Genomic DNA, 15,070 nt, shown 5'->3' with positions numbered 1-15,070 from the left:
GAGCACTCATATATGAAACGTGGTGTCAGGTGTTAGTAAGAAACTGGGCTTTGTTCAGATGAGCTCTCCTTTGCCACTGAATACCTTCAACAGGTTGCTTAACCTCTCTGTGCTTCATCCCTGAGAATCATAACAGACACGGAATGAGGAACATCTATCAGGGGGATCACTTCATAAGTTATATAAATGTCTAACACTATGCGGTACACCAGACACTAATGTAATATTGAATGTCAACTGCAATGGAAAAATAACCCCCCAAAAAATGTCTTAAGAGTGAGGGACTAGACCGATGTTCTGTTCTGAGTGCTGTTGATAAATAGTCTTCCTAAACGTAACCCTAAGGCCCCTTCCTCTTCTTCGCTTGTGTTCACTCGGACGTCTGCTCTGTGTTCTTTGCAATGCCCTTCCCTCGCGTACGTCACGGGTGGTAGATTTCTCTCCCTCCTGTTCTCCGTCCTCCAGGTTTCTTCAAAATTATAGACCCCTGTGGCATTTTTTTTCTTGTTTTCTAGTACTGCTCTGGATTTTTCTTTTTTTATAATTTTTTTTTTTTTGGTCTAATTTAAAGGATATGGAGTGAGGAAAAAGAGAGAGACAGGGGTGCTCAATCTGCCACTGGGATTAAATTCCTGGAAATAGTCATTAATTACAGTTTCATTTTTCTCTGGACAGAAAATAAAGTTGGAAAAATGGGATCTCTGTCTGGGTTTTTAACTCTCACTAGATGAATGAATATTCTGTTAATGCCTCCCTTTTCTTGACAATTTGTCAAGAATGTCATCTGTAAAAAGGAGAAACATCTGTAACAAAATAAATTAATTAAAAATAAAAAATAAAAAAATTTTAAAAAGAACTAGTTTTGGAAACTTAAAAAAAAAAAGAATGTCATCTGTACATTTTCTGCCTATTACACCTATTAATATTTTGTCATGGCCCATGAACGGTGAATTTTATAAATGTGGCATAGGCACGGGAAAAGGCATATGTCTGTTCTGAGATTTGAAATAGACACATAAATCAAGTCACCTTTGCTAATCACGTTTTTTCAATTCTTTGTGTTTTTATTTATGTTTTCCCTATTTCTGTGTTGAAGATTGTAGGTTGTTTATTAAAGTTTCTAAGCATTGTCAAGTTTCCATGTTTCTGCCTGTTTGGGGCCATCCCTTTTACATAAGCATTGCTAGTGTGTGCTCTGAGCTGCAGTCCAGGAAATCCTAACTCAGCTCAATGTAGCCACAGGTCATAGTGCTGATGACTTGAGCCAGGAACCAGCACGTCGGGATTTATTCACCTGTATGTACCCCCTGCGGGTTGCACAACTTAGGGCGAGTTATTAAACCTCTCTATGTCTCAGTGTCCTCAACCATAAAAATGGGCGCGATCATAGTAACCATCTTACAAGGTTTTTGTGAAGATCAAATAAGTCCCTGCATGTGAAACCCTTAGAACCAAGTCTGATACCCTTGAGTAATATTAGCTATTTTTAATACCTGCCTGACGTTGAACCGGCAGCCCCTTTGGGATTTCAGAGTCACTTTGCTGATCACTTTTGGCCTCCACTGTTGCTGGGTGTTGGGTTGCTCAGGAGTCTTTGAGGCAGACATCGCTTGGCGGACTGCTGCAGGGATGCTTTGGGGCCTGCGTGCCCACTGAATAGAAAGGGCAGCTTCCCAAGCTCCACAGCATCTTTGCTTCTCTGTTTGTCTCATGCCCCTTCCATAGGATGTTCAACGTGACCCAAGACTTAAAACAGACTCGTCTTCACCAGCACTTTATGCATCGGAAGCTGGAAATCGCCTATGCCATAGCCAAGCCATTTCCCTTCTTCGAAGGCCTTCGTGACAAATCCTTCATCACAGAGAAAATGTACCTGGTGAGTCATGTTGACCACTTGCCCAGGACAGCCCAATCCTCACCAAGAATGCCTGATTATTGAGGTCTCAAACCAACACCCTTCAGGGCTTCTAGAGTTTAGGAGACCTGGACCCAAATGTTTATTGTCAGGGAGAGAGGGTGTCATAGGATGACCTCAAACCAGGTAACTTAAAAGGAAAAAAAATGGCTGAGCTCAGTTAGTTAGAGCATCGTCCAGATATACCAAGGTTGCAAGTTCAATACCGGGTCAGGGCAAATGCAAGAATCAACCAATGAATGCATAAAATAAGTGGAACAACAAGTCAATGTTTTTCTCTGTCTCTCAAAAAAATCATTAATTTTTTTTTTTTTTTTAATGTATTCCCTCACTGTTCTGGAGGTCAGAAGTCTGAAATTAAGGTGTTGGCAAGGTTGATTTTTTTCTAGAGATTCTGACGGAGAATCTGTTCCCTGGCTTTCTTCTGATGGTACCAGCGGTGTTTGGTATTCTTGACTCATAAAAACATCTATTCCCTGCTTCCTTCTCTACATCACCTTATTTGTTTGGGTTTCCGTTTTCCCCTCTAAGGACACTTGCCATTGTGATCTAGGGCCCACCGTAATCCAAAATGATCTCATTTAAAAATTCTTAACTTTCTGTCAGCAAAGACCTTTTTATCCTAACAAAATCGCATTCACAGGTTTCCAGTGGGCATATCTTTGGAGCGAGGGGACACTATTTATCCCACTAATGGCACCATTCTAATTCCTAAGAGCAAGTCACCCACAGTCCATTCTGATGGGAAGAAAGGCAGGCAATGGGAGATGACTATATGTATAAAAATGGCACTTTTTAAATATAATTTGGGGTGTTTAAAGCATTTGCTGAGCCTAGGAAAATGTTACTGGTACAACCATTTTCCCCGCGTCTTAGCCTGGTTGGCTCAGGTTCTCTGAAGATCATAACCCAGATGTCACTCCTCAGAGAGGCCTTCTTGACCTATCGATCTAATTAAGACACCCCCCCCCCCCCATGATTCTCTCTCATAGAAATCTATGATTTTCCTTAAAAAAACTTCTCTCAATAATGATTGTTTTTTATTTATTTTAATATTTTTATTACAGATGTCCCTCCTTTTCTCCCTTTGACACACTTGTCACCATCTCGCTCCCGCCACCCCCTGTTTTCGCTGTACTGGTCTCTGTGTCTATTGGTTATACAGACATGCATATAAATGCTTTCATTTATTCTTCCTGCCCCCCCTACCCCCTTTCCTCTGAGGTTTGTCAGTCTGTTCCCTACTTCCATGTCTCTGGATCTATTTTGTTCATCAGCTTTTGTTCATTATACTCCACAAATAAGTGAGATTATATGATTGTCTTTCTCTGATTGGCTTATTTCACTTAGCATAATACTCTCCAGGTCCCTCCATGTTGTCTCAAGAGGTAAAGGATCTCTTTCTTATAGCTTCATAGTACTCCATTGTTTAAACGTACCACTGCTTTTTTATGCACTCATTTACTGATGAGCACTTGGGCTGTTTCCAGATCTTAGCTATTTTAAGTAGAGCTGCTCTGAACATAGAGGTACATATATTCTTTCTGATTGGTGTTTCAGGCTTCTTAGGATATATTCCTAAAAATGCAATCACTGGGTCAAATGGAAATTTCATTTTTAACTTTTTGAAGAAACACCATGTTTTCCATAGTGGCTGCCCCAGTCTGCATTCCCACCAGCAGTGTACTAGAGTCCCCTTTTCTCCACATCCTTGTTACCTCTTGTTGTTTGATGATTTGTTGATGGCAGCCATTCTGGCAGGTGTACGGTGATACCTCATTGTTGTTTTAATGTGCATCTCTCTGATAATTAGTGATGTTGAACATTTTTTCATGTCTCTTGACCATTTGTATGTCCTATTTGGAGAAGTATCTATTCAGGTCCTCTGACAATTTTTTAATTGGATTGTTTGTCTTCCTTTTGTTGAGTTGTATGAGTACTCTACATATTTTGGATAGTAACCCCTTATCCAGTGTATCATTGGCAAATATGTTCTCCCATACAGTGGGTTCCCTTTTCATTTTGTTGCTTGTTTCTTCTGCCGTGCAGAAGCTTTTTAGTTTGATGTAGTACCATTTATTAATTTTTTTCCTTTGTTTCTCTTGCCTTAGGTGATGTATCTGTGAAAATTCCCCTACTATGATGTCTGAGATTTTTCTGCCTACATTTTCTTCTAGGATTTTTATGGTTTCATGGGTTACATTTAAGTCTTTTATCCATTTTGAGTTTATTCTTTTCTGTGGTGTAAGTTGGTGGTCTGGTTTAATCTTTTTGCATGTAGCTGTTCAATTTTCCCAGCACCATTTATTGAAGAGACTGTCCTTACTCCATTGTATGCTTTTGCCACCTTTGTCAAATATTAATTGAGCATAATATCTTGGGTCTATTTTGGAGTTCTCTGTTCTGTTCCATTGATCTATATGCCTATTTTTGTGCCAGCAACAGGCTGTTTTGATTACAGTGGCTTTGTAGTATAACCTGAAATCTGGAATTGTGATCCCTCCAACTTTGTTCTTCTTTTTCAAGATTGCTGTGGCTATTCGGGGTCTTTATTTGGTTCCATATAAACTTCTGAAGTATTTGTTCTAGATCTATGAAGTATGCCATTGGTATTTTAATAGGGATTGCATAACATCTATAGATTGCTTTGGGCAGTATGGACATTTTAATGATGTTGATTCTTCCAACCCATGAACATGGTATATGCTTCCACTTTTTAATATTTTTCTCTCTCTCTTTTTTCAATGTCCTGTAGTTTTCTGTGAACCAGTCTTTTACCTCCTTGGTTAAATTTATTCCTAGGTATCTTAATTTTTTTTGTTGCAATGGTAAGTGGCATTATTTTTTTAAATTTCTCTTTCTGGCCCTGGCCGGTTTGGCTCAGCGGTTAGAGCATTGGCCTGCGGTCCAGAGAGATCCGGGTTCAGTTCCCGCTAAGGGCACGTACCTCAGTTGCAGTTTGTCCCCAGCCCTGGTTGGTTGTGTGAGTGGCAACCACTTGATGTGTCCCTTTCACATCGATGTTTCTCTCTTTCTCTCTTCCTCTCTCTCTCCCTCCCACTCTACCTGAACAAAAAGTGGAAAAAAGGTCCTCGGGTGAGGATGATAAAAAAAAAATAATAAAAAATAAATAAATAAATAATAATTTCTCTTTCTGTGTGTTCGTTATTGATGTGTAAAAATTTCAATGACTTCTGGGTGTTTATTTTGTATCCTGCTACTTTGCCAAATTCATTTATTAAATCTAGTAGTGTTTTGGTGGAGTCTTTAGGGTTTTCTGTACAATGTCATGTCATCTGCAAATAATGACAGTTTTTCTTACTCCTTTCCAATTTGGATGTTTTTTACTTTTCTTCTTGTCTGATTGATGTGGCGAAGACTTCCAGTACTATGTTGAATAAGAATGGTGGAAGCAGACATCCTGTCTTGTTCCTGTTCTTAAGGAAAATGCTTTTAGTTTTTGTCCATTGAGTATGATGTTGGCTGTAGGTTTGTCATATATGCCCTTTATTATGTTGAGGTATAATCCTTCTAGTTGCACTTTGCTTAGAGGTTTTATAAAAAAAATGGGTGCTGGATTTTGTCAAATGCTTTTTCAGCATTTATTGATATGATCATATGATTTTTATCTTTCTTTTTTTTCATTTAGTGTATCACATTTATTGATTTGTGAATATTGTACCAGACTTGTATCCCTGGGATAAATCTCACTCAGTTGTGCTATATAATTTTTAAAAATATATTACTGAAAAGCAGCTCTACCTAATACATAGAAACAAACACAGGGAGGCAGCCAAAATGAGGAGACAAAGAAACATGTCCCAAATGAAAGAACAGAACAAAACTCCAGGAAAAGAACTAAATGAATGGAGATAAACAATCTGACAGATGTAGAATTCAAAACACTGCTTATAAGGACACTCAGTGAACTTGGTGAGTATTTCAAGGAACTTCATGAGGACCTCAAGAGCATAATAAAGTACCAGTCAGAAATGAAGGATGTAATAACTGAAATAAAGAATAACTTACAGAGAATCAATAGGAGAGTAGGTAAAGCCAAGAAGCAAACCATCGATTTGGAATATAAGGAAGCAAAAAACACCCAATCAGAAGAGCAGAAAGAAAAAATAATCCAAAAAATGAGGTCAGTATAAGGAGCCTGTGGGACAACTTCAGGTGTACCAACATTTGCATCATGGGCGTGCCAGAAGGAGAGAGTGTGGGCAAGAAATTGATAACCTATTTGAAACAATAGTCACAGAAAACTTTCCTAACTTGGTGAAGGAAACAAACATACAAGTCCAGGAAGCACAGAGAGTCCCATTTAGAATCGATGGCCATATAAAGAGTTTCCCAGACAAGAAAAAGCTAAAGAAGTTCATCACCACCAAACCAGTATGATATGAAATGTTGGTGGGTCTTCTTGAAGAAGAAGAAGAAGAAGAAGAAGAAGAAGAAGAAGAAGAAGAAGAGATATGAACAGTAAAATGGTAATACATACATACTATCAACAATTTTATTTACAAACAAAATGAGCAAGCAAAACAGAAACAGACTCATAAATACAAAGGACTTTTTATTGGTTACCAGATGAGAGGGAGTGTGGGTGAAAAAGATAAAGGGATTAAGAAATACCAATTGGTTGTTAGACTGACGAACCTCAAAGGGAAGTGGAAAGGTGGGACAGGAAGAGAGAAACCAAAGAACTTCTGTGTATATATGCATAACCAATAGACACAGACAATAGTGTGGGGAACACAGGAGGGGGGGTGAAAGTGGGGACGGGGGTTCAAGGGGAAGGTGAAAGAAGGGACATCTGTAATACACTCAACAATAAAGATAAGTTTAAAAAATCAAAATAAAAAGTTTTTACAGTTAAATATATATATTGCTGGGTCTGATTTGCTAAGATTTTGTTGAGGTTTTTGGTGTCTATTGTTCATCAGGGATACTGGCCTGCAATTTCTTTCTTTGTAGTATCTTTATATGGTTTTGGGATTAGAATAATGCTGGCTTCATAAAGAGCTTGAAAGTCTTCTTTTCTCCTGAATTTTTGGAATAGTTTAAAAATAGGCTTTAGTTTTTCTTTGAATGCTTGGTAAAACTCCCCTTTGAAGTAGTCTGGACCAGGGCTTTTGTTTGCTAAGAGTTTATTGATTACTAATTCTATAGCCTCAGTTGTTGGTCTGTTCAGGTTTTCTGACTCTTTCCAATTGAGTTTTGGAAGACTGCAATTCTAGGAATTTGTCAATTTTGCCTAGGTTGTTGAATTTATTAGCATATAATTGTTCGTAGTACTTTCTTTTTTTTTTTCTTTTTGTTCAGGTAGAGTGGGAGGGGGAGAGAGGAACAGAGAGAGAGAAACATTGATGTGAAAGGAACACATCAAGTGGCTGCCACCCGCACAACCAACCAGGGCCGGGGACAAACTGCAACCGAGGTACGCGCCCTTAGCGGGAACCGAACCCGGGTCTCTCAGGACCGCAGGTCGACGCTCTAACCGCTGAGCCAAACCGGCCAGGGCTGTTCGTAGTACTTTCTTACAATCCTTTGTATTTCTCTGGTATCAGTTTTTACTTCACCAATTTTATTTCTGATTTTATTAATTTGGGTCCTCACTCTTTGTTTCTTAGTGAGTCTGGCTAAAGGTTGATCAATCTTGTTTATCTTTCAAAGAACCATCTCTTGGTTTCTTTAGTCTTTTGAATTTTTTTTTTTTTTTTTTAGTTTTTATGTCATGTATTTCCACTCTGATCTTTATTATTTTCTTCCTTCTACTAACTAGGTTTTTCTTTTTGTTCTCCTTCTAAATCTTTAAGTTGTGGGATTAGTTTGTTAGAAACTTTTCTTTTCTTGAGGTAGACCTGTATTGTTATGAACTTCCCTCTTAGGACTGCTTTCGCTGTGTCCCATAGATTTTATGGTGTTGTATGTTCATTTTCATTGATTTCCAGAACTTTTTTTATTTCTTCCTTGATCTCCTTTATAACCCATTCATTATTTAATAATATGCTATTTATCTTCCATGTGTTTGAATCTTTTTTTTGTAATTGATTTCTAGTTTCATGCCACTGTGATCTGAGAAGATGTTTGATATGATTTCAATCTTCTTGAACTTGTAGAGACTTAGTTTGTGTCCTAATATGCAGTCTATCTTTGAGAATGTCTCATGTGCATTTGAGAAGAATGTGTATTCTGCAGCTTGGTGGTGAAATGTTCAGTAAACATAATTAAATCCAGCTGATCTAGTGTATCATTTAGGGTCTCTCTGTTTTCTTGTTAAATTTTTGTCTAGATCTATCCAGTGATGTCAATAGAGTGTTAAAGTCCCCTACTATGATTGTATTGCTGTCGATCTCTTCTTTAAAGTCCCCCAGACATTTTAAAATATATTTCGGTGCTCCTATATTTGTAGGTGCTGCTGGAGTGTATGGGTCCCTGGGTACTGCTGCTGCCTGGTGGAACTTGGCTCCCAATCCACATTGCTGCTGCTGCCGCTGCTGCTGCTCTGCTGCTGCCGCTGCCGCTGCCAGGGGGTGGATCTTGGCTCCCGTGTCTGTGCTGCTTCTGGGGCTGGGGCTCTGCAAGCGATCAGCCACTCCTTCTGCTGCTGGGGGTGGGTCTCAGCTCCTGATTCTTCACTGCTGCTGGGGGCAGGGCTCAGCTCCTAATCTGCACTGCTACTGCTGTTGCCAGGGGAGGGTTTTGCCTCCCAAAAGCCTATGCTGCTGATGGGGGTGGGGCTCCACTTCCAAACAGCTGGTGCTGCTGCTGCTGGGGGCTGTGCTCAGCTCCTGAGCCCCGTCACTGCTACTGGGAGCAGGTGCCTTTACAGGGTGGTTACTGTGTATTGGCCTGCATTCACACAGCAGGGGCCTCTGGTCTGATGGTGTAAGGCATTCTGGTGCCACAGGTCATTGGGCTCTAGCTGCTCCCCACTGCCTCCTCCCAGGGAGGACCCAGAGGATCTTCCAAAGTGGCTGGGCCTTCCAGCCCTGAGCAGGGAGAAGCACCCTGCCAAGCAGTGCACAGCAATGCCAACTGCTCCCCCATCCACAACACCAGAATCATCTGCCCTAAATTTCCGTACTGCTGCGCAGTTGCTCATCCACACTTACATTCACTCACACTCTTTCTCACACACAACTCACACCCTCACACACCCACCCTCGCTCTGGTCTTGCCCACTGCTATGTTTGATCGCCTTTTTCAATAATTGGGTATTTCTTTCATTTGTGTTTATTATTTAACTTCCATCTTCTTTGCCTGACAGTGTTCCTCTCTCCATAAGAACAACACCATGTTGATCTTTTCCATTGCTTTGTACCCAAGGACTAGCCAGATAGGTGCTCCATAAGCATTTTGCAATCAATTCTCTCCCACCATGTTTGTTATTTTAGCCATCTTCTCATCAAGAAGAGTCTGTGGGTCATTTCCCTATTGTTGGAACCCATTTGGGCCATCTCAAGTCCAACAGTGAAAGAGAGAATACAGGCTAACAAAAATCAACAGAATTGCCACTAGTGACCAACCATTGGATCAACTGTTGAAATGTCCCAGAGCTTTGGAGAATTAATTATACCATAACAGCCTTTGACTCCACGTTCCTTTCTTAAATTTTCTCTGTTCCCTTAAATGTACCTAAAATAAGGTTCACAAAACAAACTTTTTTTTTTGGTGTGTGCCCCTAGCGGGAACCAAACCCAGGACTCTGGTCCGCAGGCCAACGCTCCAACTGCTGAGCCAAACTGGCCAGGGCAACAAACTTATTTTAAAGGAGGCTAAATTGTTTATTCATGTGACTACATATCAAATTATATGTGAATTTCCCAAAGTAAACATGTGGAACTGTTATTTCTCTACATTACAGAATTTGACTGTACATTTTGCATTAAATAGTCTCTCCAAAGAGCAAAATAGCATTCTTATAACTTAGAAAACCACAAATGTCTAATACACCTCCATGTCACTTTATAATCATGTATCATAATCCTTCACCCCATTTCTTAAGGAATCTCTAGAAGCCTGCAGAAATGCGGTCCCTGTACCCAGAGTGGTGTACAACATTCTCAGCAAACTGGAGGAGAAATTTAATCTGTCCCTTCTGGAGATGCTGTTCAGTGAAATCAACCTGCGCGAATACCCCAGACTGAAGGCGGTCCTCTGGAGCTTCAGAAACGGTGTGGGGCTTCTCGGTCACCTCTGGGGCTTCCGCAGTGTGGGGGCGGTGGCGCTGCTGAAAGCTCGGGTTGTGTTCCAGCCCCGGGGAAAAGATGCTTGAATTGCCCACTTTCTCTCTGGGAAGGTGTGGGCCCCACTCTCTCGTGGGTGTGGCAGCAAGAGGAGCCTCTAGCCCTGGTCCTCTGGGATGACTCTCTAGAGGACATAAATGTTTTGTCTGACCGGTTCTATGAATTGGGGGCAAACTGAGCAGTTGAGCATACTCGACAGTCTCTAGAGAAGGCACAATATGACAAAAATGCGAAGTTCCAGAGGCCCTTTCTGATGGAAGGACAAGGAAAGCCAGAGAGGAAGAGTAATGGGTAGGAATGGATAATAACTGCTCTTTGTTTTTGGTTTTTTCTTTTTTCTGAGTGCTTGGTATGTGCCAGGCATTATCCCAGGCACTTCCCATGATTATCTCATAGCGTATTTAAAACAATCCTATGGCCCTGCTGGTTTGGCTCAGCGGTGAGCATGTTGGCCCGTGGACCGAAGAGTCCAGGGTTCATTTCCCACTAAGGGCATGTACCTTGGTTGCAGTTTGTCCCCTGCCCCGGTTGGGATCGTGTGGGTGGCAGCCAGTCAGTGTGTCTCTCTCACATCAGTATTTCTCTGTCTCTCTCCCTCCCTCTCTCCCTCCCGCTCTATCTGAAGATAAATGCAAAAATATCCGTGGGTGAGAAATAAATAAACAAACAAACAAACAAACAATCCTATGAAATCACAGTTATCCTCATGTGACACATAAGGAAATTAAAGCTCAACGTAACTTTCCTAAAGTCCTTTGTCTGTTAAGAGTAGAGCCAGAAGTCCTACTTGGATCTCCTGATACCAGGGCCTGGATATTTGTCACTGTTCTGAACAGGATGGTTGGAGGCAGAGTGTGACATTGGCAGAGGGAAGAAAGGCAGCTGATGAGGAAGGGAGGGGACGGGGGACACCGGCAGAGGAGAGGTACGAGAACACTGTGGAGCATGCAGCACACCGAGAGGGGCAAGAAACTGAATAAATGAAGGAGTAGAAGACAGCAGTGATGGAGCTCAGGGAAAAAAAAGTAAGAGGCCCTGGCCGGTTTGGCTCTGCGGTTAGAGCGTCGGCCTGCCGTCCGGAGAGACCCGGGTTCGGTTTCCGCTAAGGGCACGTATCTCAGTTGCAGTTTGTCCCCGGCCCTGGTTGGGTCATGCGGGTGGCAGCCACTCGATGTGTCCCTTTCACGTCGATATTTCTCACTCTCTCTCCCTCTCACTCTATCTGAACAAAAAATGGAAAAATGTCCTTAGGTGAGGATAAAAAAAAATAAACAAAGTAAGAGGAGTGGGTGGTAAACCATTTGAGGTTTGAGGAGAAACACAAGGTTCCCTTATCTGAGACTGTGAAGGGAGAGAAGCACAGAACTCCGCTGTTGACAGCTCTGCGTCTGCCCTCTGACACCTTTCGGTCCAGAGGCTCCTCCCTCGAGGGAGAAGTGGATGCTTACAGGAAAGGAGCAGCGGAGAGGAAAGGCCCCTCCAGGCGGGCATCGCTCACGTGGCCCGTGCTCCTGGCAGCATCCGGGCGGTGCCGGACAGAAGTGCCCACAGAGGCCACGCCGAACAAGTCTGACAGCCAGAGGGACCGCTCGCTCCCGTGTCCCCTGACCTGGCTGAGCTCAGACCTTTCTCTCCACGTGTAACTATGATTTTTTTCTGGGCCTCTCTCCAAAATCTCACCTTTTCTGCTCTGGTTAAGAAAGCTTTACTTCTGAAATAAGTGATGGAGAAGAATCATCAGAGAAACCCACCACTGGCCAAGCAGCCGGGGCAAAGCTGAGGGCCAGAGGTATTGGAGAATGGGAAGGATGCTGGGTGTGGACAGGTCACGGGGTGCAAGGTCAGGAGGTACCGAGTATGCAGACACCAGAAACACTAGGAAAAGAAATTTACATTTTATCTTATTTGCCACAGGGAACTGTGATATGTTCATGTATTAAAACAAGGGCATCTGTTTCCATAAAACATTGTTCATAATTGTCTAAATTCTGAAGCCAAAATTAAGGAAAAGCTAAAAAAAACTATTAAATCCCTGGGGACAAAGTGAAACCCAACTTTATGCGTGAAACAACTTTGGTATTAGATCAGGGCTGGATACAGTTCCTATCACGCTGAATGCCCACATCAAGTTAACACATTAGAAAGAGGCTATAAGTGGATGACGATGACGATGAATTTATTCTACGAACCTGGGGGAGAATGAATAACTCCATGGCCCCAACCTGCTGAAAATCGTGTAAAGCAATCCCTTCCCCACGTGATCCCAAGGCTGCGTGGTGCTGATGTGTGCTCCTTTATCCATCCAGTTGTCTTTTCCCGCGGAGGATGGGACAGAGCCACACTGACCCTCCTTGACGCCCCAGCCAACACGGCAGGAAGAAGCTCCCACCAGACCCTTCTGCCATTGCCAGCGCCCCAGCGTCCTCCACCGAGGCGCCCTGCTCCTGAGCCCGCGGCCGGCCAGCCCAGAGCCATCCCTCTGTGCAGCACGAAGGTCCTGGATAGGCCACCCGGCCCTGCTGGTGCTGCCAAGGCTCTTCCCAGCGTCCTCCAAAAAGGAAGGACCACTCCAGGTGAGAAAGAGGCTGTCCAACACCTGAGCATTGCCAGCCTGGGGTCCCTGTGGCCACGTCTAGAACCCCAGGGTCATCTGTGTGCCCCTTCCATATACCCACCTCCCATACACAGCTCTTTCTAAGAAAGCTGTGGACACCGTGAGGGACCTGGGTGGGGGTGGTTCCCAGAGCACCTGCTTCCTTCCCCCCGGAACAGCCTCCGTCTCTGCACTTGGATCTGGGTGCTCCATCTGCCCCGGGCATTTTTACCCTTCACTCGCTCTCCTCCCCCACACCCTGTCCCTGTAAGCTGCAATGATTTTTCTTCCTCTCTTTAATGGCCAACTTTATATTCTACATAGACGATGAAGAAGACACGCAACAGATGCCCAGCCGTCCCCCTGCCGCTGTGCCAGGCAGTGTGCTTGGGGCTGGCTGACTTTAGCTCAGGGTCGCGGTGCAGGGAGAGCACACACCTGCTGAGCAGGAGGCTGGCGGCAGGAACCCGAGAGAAAGAACTGGGTTAGACAAAGAAAAAGGCAGAAGGGAGCTGGTGCATGTGTTTGGCACAGACTGCTGGCAGGGATGCTGCCACAGCCAGTCTGATGCTGTGATGACCAGCAGCCCTGTCCACCAACATTCCAACACACTGTTCTGACGTGGCCTGTCAGCAACGGGCAACACACACATCCCCCACCGTCACCCGATTGACTGATTACCGGCCGTGTTCAGTGTCAGCCGTATTCGTGTTCACAAGGTTTGAATTCTAAGAGTGATGTTATTGAAATTATTAGAAAAGACGATCCCATGTTTAAAGGCCTGCTGGGCCTGATCTAGTTTCTAAGACTGCAACCCATCGTTATAAAGGAGTTTGCGTGTATTACACATACCACGGTGTATTACCAGGTGCTGCCAGAAACAGTGTCATGAGTTCTGAGAATTAGGGTCCTCTTGGGTCCAAATAATGTTTTGTTCACGCCTCTAATACACACCATCCAAATAAGGTTAACATAATCACAAGGCGCGTAACACTGTAAGATTCCATCTCCTAGCGTTTGCGAAGAAAAAGTAGGTGCCGTCATTAAGCTGGTAGGTAGCCAACTGAAGGGAAATGATGGCTCGCTCTCCCACTGTCTCACCCTCACCAGACCTTGGTGTTCGGTCCGGCCCATCCTGCTCCCCTGCTAGAATAGGTTGTTCTCCTTCCTCCTTCCCTGGTCCCTGCTTGCTGGGCCTGGTACCTGAAGCTCCTTTTCTTCCACGCAGGGTCCAGCGGCAACCTGACCCCTCAAGCAGAAGAGAGAGAGGACGTTCAAGAAATGCCCTGTCCTCTCTCAGCTCTTGTGCCAGGTAACATTTTTTAAAATATGTTTTATTGATTTGAGAGAGAGAGGAAGGGAGTGGGAGAGAGATAGAAACATCAGTGAGAGAGAATCATCAGTTGTCTGGCTCTTGCACGCCTCCTACTGAGGATCAAGCCCACAACCTGGGCATGTGCTCTGACTGGGAATTGAACCATTGACCTCTTGCTGCATGGGCCTATGCTCAACCAACTGAGCCACACCAGCCGGTCCAGGTAACTTTGATTTAAATGACTTAAGTCCACCTTAGTTTTTGTGTCTACAAAGAGGAGAACCCATTTAAGTGTTCCAGGGAGAGGGCTCTCCTCACCGCTCCTGATCACCATCATGGTGCAGCTCCTGGCTCACCAGCCCTCAGGGGCTTGGACAGGCAGGAGACCCAAGCTCCTGGAGAGAGACAGTCCCTGGGGAGGGCAAGGTAGACTGGGAGGGGGTACCAATAACAAGGGATAGGAGCCCCACTAATACCCACCGGACCTGGACTCAGGCACCACTAAGGGGTCTGCAAAGGGACAACATTCATCTTCCAGAAGGGGTTGTGGCAGTAACTTGGGAAAAGCACAAAGGACTGAGCCAGGGCAGGACTGTTTGACTCAGCCAATCTTTGAGGCCCCTTCAATAAGGTAAAGCTCAAGCCCAGCCGGTGTGGCTCAGTGGTTGAGCATCAGCCCATGCTCCAAGAGGTCGCCGGTTTGATTCCCAGTGAGGGCACACGCCCAGGTTGTGGGCCCGATCCCCAGTGGGGGGCACGCAGGAGGTAGCCAATCAATGTTCTCTCTCATCAATGTTTCTACCTCTCTTTCTCCTTCCCTCTCTCTAAAATCAATAAAGAAAAAATATTTAAAATGAATAAATAAATAAATAAGGTAAAGCTCAAACTGCTCCATCAAACTACAAAAAAAACAAAATACTGTGTGGCCCTAACACTGAACTGGTGCCCCAGACATGGCTGGTTCTCCTTCTCGGGCCCCACCTTGATTGTGGGGA

General features: G+C 43.8%; 1 protein-coding gene across 7 annotated transcripts in view; it reads left to right on the top strand.

The window, feature by feature from the left end:
• Positions 1-15,070, top strand: part of SP110 (SP110 nuclear body protein) — a 45,566-nt gene that overhangs the window by 1,011 nt on the left and 29,485 nt on the right. For 6 of the 7 annotated variants that reach the window (XR_004958659.1, XM_036254206.1, XM_036254205.1 and 3 more), the window contains exons 2-5: positions 1,726-1,876; positions 9,927-10,095; positions 12,474-12,740; positions 13,989-14,072. Coding sequence is in view for 6 of the 7 variants with exons in the window: in XM_036254206.1 (XP_036110099.1) it covers positions 1,727-1,876; positions 9,927-10,095; positions 12,474-12,740; positions 13,989-14,072 (670 nt within the window). In the remaining variant the exon portion in view is untranslated. Of the gene's footprint in view, positions 1-1,725; positions 1,877-9,926; positions 10,096-12,473; positions 12,741-13,988; positions 14,073-15,070 lie in introns of those variants that run through there. The other variant, XM_036254208.1, reaches the window with a different exon arrangement.

Source organism: Molossus molossus, unplaced genomic scaffold, assembly GCF_014108415.1.
Source record: "Molossus molossus isolate mMolMol1 unplaced genomic scaffold, mMolMol1.p scaffold_m16_p_11, whole genome shotgun sequence".
Lineage (NCBI taxonomy): Eukaryota > Metazoa > Chordata > Mammalia > Chiroptera > Molossidae > Molossus > Molossus molossus.
Note: the sequence above shows the minus strand (reverse complement) of the source record. Positions and strands in the feature narration are given on the sequence as shown.